The sequence below is a fragment of the Cinclus cinclus genome, chromosome 13 (assembly GCF_963662255.1).
Source record: "Cinclus cinclus chromosome 13, bCinCin1.1, whole genome shotgun sequence".
Classification (NCBI taxonomy): domain Eukaryota; kingdom Metazoa; phylum Chordata; class Aves; order Passeriformes; family Cinclidae; genus Cinclus; species Cinclus cinclus.
This window is the reverse complement of record NC_085058.1, coordinates 20,727,662-20,735,504: the sequence shown is the minus strand read 5'-3', so window position 1 is coordinate 20,735,504 and position 7,843 is coordinate 20,727,662. Positions and strand designations below refer to the sequence as shown.

The window sequence follows — 7,843 nt, the reverse complement described above, 5'->3', positions numbered from 1 at the left end:
AATCAAAGAAAATGAAAGGAACTCACATGGAAAATGTACAGGTGTAAAATCTTCAGCATCCATAAAAACGAACTGAAGCTCCTTGTTTTTCTTAACTTTTTTTTTTTTTCTCTTTTGTCTTTTTTTTTTTTTTTCTTATTTTTACCAGCGAGGCCATCTTAGGTTTATATACAAAAGTAAAACTGAAAATAGACTTTTTTTTTTTTCTTTTCGTTCTCTGTACACATAAATTTTTTTTTTCCCCTTTAAAAAAAAAAAAAAAAGAAAAACAACAACAACAAAAAAAAAAACCAACAAAACCAAAACCACCTCGTCTTAACTTTTTTTTTTTTTTCTTTTTTTTTTTTTTTCTTTTTTTTTTTTTTTGGGAACAGAAAAACCGAGCATGAAGATTTCCTTTTTCCCAACCCTCCCCACCAAAAAAAAAAAAAAAAAAAAAAAAAAAAAGAAAGAAAAAAAGAAATTAATTAATCAGTCCAATGAGATAATATCTGGTATGATACCAAAGATTGAGGCTGTGTCTGTGCTGCTCCTGCTGGCCACGGGGTGCCCGTGGTTCTCTCGGAGGCTGTTGGAAGAAACCAAGCTGCTGTTGCTGCCACTGCTGCTTCCATTTGTGGCCCCCAGGGAACTGCTCCCTCCCGCGTTCAGCTGATCCAGGAACATTTGGGATGAGGTGTAAGGAAAAAATCGGGAGTGTAAAAGTTCCTGATCGTCCGAGGCGGAAACGGCGGCGGCGGCGGCGGCGAGGAGGGAGGTGTTGTAATGCTGGGAAGAGGGGAAAGAGAAAAGGGTTGGGGGTTTTTTCTTTTTTTTGGATCGAAAGTATGGAGGAATGTTGAGGTTTTGGTTTGAAGAGTAGGGGTTTTGTCAAGTTGGAGGGGTTTTTTTTGTTTGTTTTTTTTTTTTTGGGGGGGGGGGGAGGTAGCGGAAGGGGAAGGGGTTTGTAGGTTTGTGGTGATGTGGATTGGAAGGGGAAAGGGATTGGGGTGAAAAGAGGAGGGAGGGGATGGGATCAGAAAATCCCAAATAGGAATGGGATCGGAAAATCCCAACAGGAATGGGATCAGAAAATCGCAAATAGGAATGGGATCGGAAAATCCCAACAGGAATGGGATCAGAAAATCCCAAATAGGAATGGGATCGGAAAATCCCAACAGGAATGGGATCAGAAAATCGCAAATAGGAATGGGGGCAGAAAATCCCAAATAGGAATGGGATCGGAAAATCCCAACAGGAATGGGATCGGAAAATCCCAACAGGAATGGGATCAGAAAATCGCAAATAGGAATGGGGGCAGAAAATCCCAAATAGGAATGGGATCGGAAAATCCCAACAGGAATGGGATCGGAAAATCCCAACAGGAATGGGATCAGAAAATCCCAACAGGAATGGGATCAGAAAATCGCAAATAGGAATGGGATCAGAAATCCCAACCAGGAATGGGATCAGAAAATCCCAAATAGGAATGGGATCAGAAAATCGCAAATAGGAATGGGGGCAGAAAATCCCAAATAGGAATGGGGGCAGAAAATCCCAAATAGGAATGGGATCGGAAAATCCCAACAGGAATGGGATCAGAAATCCCAAATAGGAATGGGATCAGAAATCCCAACCAGGAATGGGATCAGAAAATCCCAAATAGGAATGGGATCAGAAAATCCCAACAGGGATGGGATCAGAAATCCCAACAGGAGTGGGATCAGACAATTCCAATGACTGCCATTTTTCAGACAATTCCCATCATTTTTACTGCAAGTGTTTGCACAGGATTTGCTCCTCCCTGACTCACCTGATTGTCACCTGACAGGAAAGGGAAGAAATCCAAACCTGGCAAAAAACAAACAAAAACAAATCAAATCCAGCTGCTCAAAACAACCCCTCTCCATTTTTAAAAACTATAATTTTGAAATAAAACCAGCCTAAAACTGATGACACTTTGCTGATGATCACTCAGCAGAGGTATTAATTATTTTCACTTTATAATTCATGTTATTAATTTATAACAAATATATAGTATATACAACATACACATTTTATAATACATTAATATTCAATATACAGAATAGATATAATTATATATAATATAAAAATATATTTAACTCTATAATTCGTGCTATTAAATAATATATAACAGATGTAATTACATTATATAATATATATGATTCTATAATCAATATATTATTAATATAATATTTAACTATATGTTATATAATGTATGTAATATAATAATTTTCATAATATAATATCTAATATCCAATATCCAATATAATATATAATAATTGGCATTGTATATTATATATTAATTATATATTATATATTATATATTATATATTATATATTATATATTATATATTATATATTATATTATATATGTTATGTTATATGTTATATATGTTATATATGTTATATGGTATGTTATATGTTATATGTTATATATTATATATGTGTTATATTATATATGTTATATGTTATATACTATATACATTATATATTATATATGATACATTACATATTATATATTATAAATTATATATTATATATTATATATGTTATATATGTTATATACTATATACATTATATATTATATGTTATACATTATATACTATATATTATAAATTATATATTGTACATTATATATTATAAATTATATATTATATATGTTATATGTTATATACTATATACATTATATATTATAAATTATATATTATACATTATATATTATAAATTATATATTATATATGTTATATGTTATATACTATACACATTACACATTACACATTATATATTACATATTATATAATTAATGCACCAATTATAAACTGAAAATCAATACAATTTAAAACCCATCCATTACAAATGAAAATCCAATGACTGAATTCTTGAATGCAATAATAACCAGCATCCTACGTAACAAATTATTAAGCAACGACCAATTAAATGATGAACAAACAGGATAAATCCATACTAACTCGTGAGTAAATTACTAAAATTGATAAGGAATGAATGAATGAAGTGATAATGAATGAGTGAAGCCCCACCCTGCAGGTCATAAGGCATGGGGGCCATGTGGAAGGGGTGCCTGTAGTCCTGGATCAGGGATGTGTTGATGTAGCTGGTGTCCACAGCAGGGAGGCTTGGGGTTCTTGACACAGGAGAAGCTTGGTGGGGTAAATTTAAAATGCTGCAAGGCAAAAGAAAATAAAAATTAAAATTAACAATTCAAAAAAAGGCTTGTTAAGAGCAGAAAATACATCCTTGGTTTATCATTTTTACACTCTTTCTTTGGAGCACAACTGGAATATTCCATTGTGTTCCACACTCAGAGCTGTGATTCCCTGAGCCCCATTCCCCAAACACAAATCTTTAATTCCCTGAGCCCCATTCCCCAAACACAAATCTTTAATTCCCTGAGCCCCATTCCCCAGACACAAATCTTTAATTCCCTGAGCCCCATTCCCCAAACACAAATCTTTAATTCCCTGAGCCCCATTCCCCAAACACAAATCTTTAATTCCCTGAGCCCCATTCCCCAAACACAAATCTTTAATTCCCTGAGCCCCATTCCCCAAACACAAATCTTTAATTCCCTGTGCTCCATTGCACAAACACAATGAAATATTTGTGTTCCACACTTCAATCTTTAATTCCCTGTACCCCACTGCACAAACACAATGAAATATTTATATTCACACTCCAATCTTTAATTCCCTGTGCTCCATTTCCCAAACTGAAATACTTCCTTGTGTTCTACACTTCAAGCTCCGATTCTCTTTGCTCCATTTCCCAAACACAGTGAAATATTCCATTGTGTTCCAAACTCAAATCTTTGATTCCCTTGGTACCATTCCCCAAACACGAATTAAACATTTGTGTTCCACACTCAAATCTTTAATTCCCTGTGCTCCATTTCCCACTGAATTATCCAATTGTGTTCCACACTCCAATCTTTAATTCCCTGTGCTCCATTGCACAAACACAATGAAATATTTATATTCACACTCAGATCTCTGGTTCCTGTGCCCATTCCCAAAGGAACATCCCAGGGTGTTGCACACTCAGATCTCTGGTTCCCTGTGCCCATTCCCAAAGGAACATCCCAGGGTGTTGCACACTCAGATCTCTGGTTCCTGTGCCCATTCCCAAAGGAACATCCCAGGGTGTTGCACACTCAGATCTCTGGTTCCCTGTGCCCATTCCCAAAGGAACATCCCAGGGTGTTGCACACTCAGATCTCTGGTTCCAGCCCTGGCCCTCGTGCCCCTTGCACAAACCCTCGAGCTCCCTGCTGAGGCTGCAGCCCCCCCTGAACTCTCCAGAGCTCCTTCATCTCCAGCTCCTGTCCTTATTCCAGAGCTCCTTCATTTATTCATTCCAGTACTCACTTCATTGCTATGGAGCACCTTTATTCTGCACTCATTTAATTATTTATTCCAGAGCTCCTTCATTTATTTATTCCAGTACTCACTTCATTGCTATGGAGCACCTTTATTCTGCACTCATTTAATTATTTATTCCAGAGCTCATTTCTTCAGAGCTGATTTATTTATCCTCAGAGCTCATTTATTCTAGAGCTCATTTATTTAAAGGTCGTTTATTTATTCTAGACCTCATTTATTTATTCCAGACCTCATTTATTCCACAGCTCATTTATTTACAGGTCGTTTATTTATTCTAGAGCTCATTTATTTAATCTAGAGCTCATTTATTTCTATCTCTTCACTTATCCCATTTATTTCCATTTCTTCACTTATCTCACTTAGTGCAGAGCTCATTTATTAACTCTGGAGCTCATTTATTCCAGAGCTCATTTATTTACTCTAGATCTCATTTATTTCCATTTCTTTATTTATCCCATTTATTTCCATTTCTTCACTTATCCCATTTGTTTCCATTTCTTCACTTATCTCACTTTCTGCAGAGCTCATTTATTTATTCTAGAGCTCATTTATTCCAGATCTCAGTTATTCCAGAGCTCATTTATTTAATCTAGAGCTCATTTATTTAATCTAGAGCTCATTTATTTCTATTTTTTCATTTATCCCATTTATTTCCATTTCTTCATTTATCCCATTTATTTCCATTTCTTCACTTATCCCATTTATTTCCATTTCTTCACTTATCTCACTTAGTGCGGAGCTCATTTATTAACTCTGGAGCTCATTTATTCCAGATCTCATTTATTTAATCTAGAGCTCATTGATTTCCATTTCTTTATTTATCCCATTTATTTCCATTTCTTCACTTATCCCATTTATTTCCATTTCTTTATTTATCCCACTGATTTCCATTTCTTCATTTATCTCATTTATTTCTATCTCTTAATTTATCCCATTTGTTTCCATTTCTTCACTTATCCCATTTATTTCCATTTCTTCATTTATCCCATTTATTTCTATCTCTTCACTTATCCCATTTATTTCCATTTCTTCATTTATCCCATTTGTTTCCATTTCTTCACTTATCCCATTTATTTCCATTTCTTCACTTATCCCATTTATTTCCATTTCTTCACTTATCCCATTTGTTTCCATTTCTTCACTTATCCCATTTATTTCCATTTCTTCACTTATCCCATTTATTTCCATTTCTTCATTTATCCCATTTGTTTCCATTTCTTCACTTATCCCATTTATTTCCATTTCTTCACTTATCCCATTTATTTCCATTTCTTCACTTATCCCATTTATTTCCATTTCTTCACTTATCCCATTTATTTCCATTTCTTCACTCCTCTCACTTAGTGCAGAGCTCATTTATTAACCCAGGAGCTGATTCACTCACTAAGAACTCATTTCTGAGCTCTCTGACTCGCTGCTCACCCCTTGCTGCTCATGGGGGATGCTGGAGACACCGAGGGACAGCTCCTCTTGGCTGAAGGCTCCTCCTCCTCCTCCTCCTCCGAGGAGCTGTCGATGGTCAGGTCGATCACCTCCACCTTCTTGTTCCTGTGGGACTGGTGGTGAGAGGACACCTGGTGCTCCAGGGAGGAGCTGATGCACCCTGCAAGCAACAGAAACAGCAATGAAAATAAACAAAATGAAATTAAAATTGTATTGAAATTATATTAAAATGATATTAAAATGATATTTTAAAAATAAAAATAAAAATTAAAATTAAAATTAAAATTAAAATTGAAATATCACAGAATTTGGGGAATTTCAAAGCACTGCCAGCCCCACGTGGGTGAGGTTCCAGGGAGGAGCTGATGCACCCTGCAAGCAACAGAAACAGAAATAATAATGTTCAAAATAAAAAGAAAATTAAATTAAAATATCACAGAATTTGGGGAATTTCAAAGCACTGCCAGCCCCACGTGGGTGAGGTTCCAGGGAGGAGCTGAAGCACCCTGCAAGCAACAGAAACAGCAATGAAAATAAACAAAATGAAATTAAAATTGTACTGAAATTATATTGAGTAATGTTAGAATGATATTAAAATAATATTAAAATAATATTTAACAGTTACAATGAAAATTAAAATAAAAATATCACAGAATTTGGGGAATTTTAAAGCACTGCCAGCCCCACATGGGTGAGGTTCCAGGGAGGAGCTGATGCACCCTACAAGCAAAAGAAATAGCAATGAAAATAAACAAAATAAAATTAAAATTGTATTGAAATGATATTAAAATAATATTTTAAAAATTAAAATTAAAATTAAAATTAAAATTAAAATTAAAATTAAAATTAAAATTGAAATATCACAGAATTTGGGGAATTTTAAAGCACTGCCAGCCCCACGTGGGTGAGGTTCCAGGGAGGAGCTGATGCACCCTTAAAGAAATATAAATAGAAATAAAAATAATATGAAAAAGAACATGAAAAGAATATTAAAAATAAAAATAAAATCACATAAAAAAGCTGACGAAGGCAGTCAGTGACTGATGAAAAATAAATAAATAAAATTGATATATAAATAATATCATCATAAACTAAAAATAATGATGATAAAGATATAAATAATAATGAAAATATAAAGAAATGATGATGCAGCGAGCTGATGGAAGCTGTAAATAACTGATGGAAAAAGTAATAAAAGATATTATTAATAATAATAGGGATGATAATGATGATAGTGGTACTAATAATAATAATAATAATAATAAATAATAATAATAATAATAAATAATAATAATAATATGAAGAAGAAGAAATGATGATGCAGTGAGCTGAAGAAAGCTGTAAATAACTGATGGAAAAAGTAATAAATGATATTAATGATAATAATAGGGATGATAATGATGATAGTGGTAATAATAATAATAAATAACAACAATTAAATAATAATAATAATAATAATAATAATAATAATAATAACAAAAAGAAATGATGATGCAGCGAGCTGATGGAAGCTGTAAATAACTGATGGAAAAAGTAATAAAGGATATATTATTAATAATAATAAGAGTGATGATAATGATGATAATATTGCTAATTATTATAATATTGGTAATAATAATGATGACGATAATAACGATAATGATAATGAGAATAATAATAATAATAATAATAATAACGATGACAATAATAACTATAACAATAATGATGATGACAATAATAATTATGATGATGATGACAATGATAATAATAATAATAATAGTGATAATAATTATTATGATGGTGATGACAATAATTATAATAATGATAATGATAGTAATAATAATGATGATGATGATGACAATCATAATAATAGTAATAATAATTATGATGATGATGATGACAATAATAATGATAATAATAACGATAATAATAACTATGATGAGAATGATAATAATAGCAATAATAATTATGATGATGGCAATAATGATAATAAATGATAATGGTAATGATAATGATAATAA

General features: G+C 32.7%; 1 protein-coding gene across 3 annotated transcripts in view; it reads right to left on the bottom strand.

Moving 5' to 3' along the window:
* Positions 1–471: 471 nt before the first annotated feature.
* Positions 472–7,843, bottom strand: part of PIAS1 (protein inhibitor of activated STAT 1) — a 57,679-nt gene continuing 50,307 nt past the window's right edge. For all 3 annotated transcript variants that reach the window (XM_062501190.1, XM_062501189.1, XM_062501188.1), the window contains 4 exons: positions 5,823–6,003; positions 3,042–3,184; positions 1,793–1,830; positions 472–768 (listed from right to left, as the gene is read on the bottom strand). In XM_062501190.1, coding sequence (XP_062357174.1) covers positions 472–768; positions 1,793–1,830; positions 3,042–3,184; positions 5,823–6,003 — 659 coding nt within the window. The remainder of the gene's footprint in view (positions 769–1,792; positions 1,831–3,041; positions 3,185–5,822; positions 6,004–7,843) is intronic.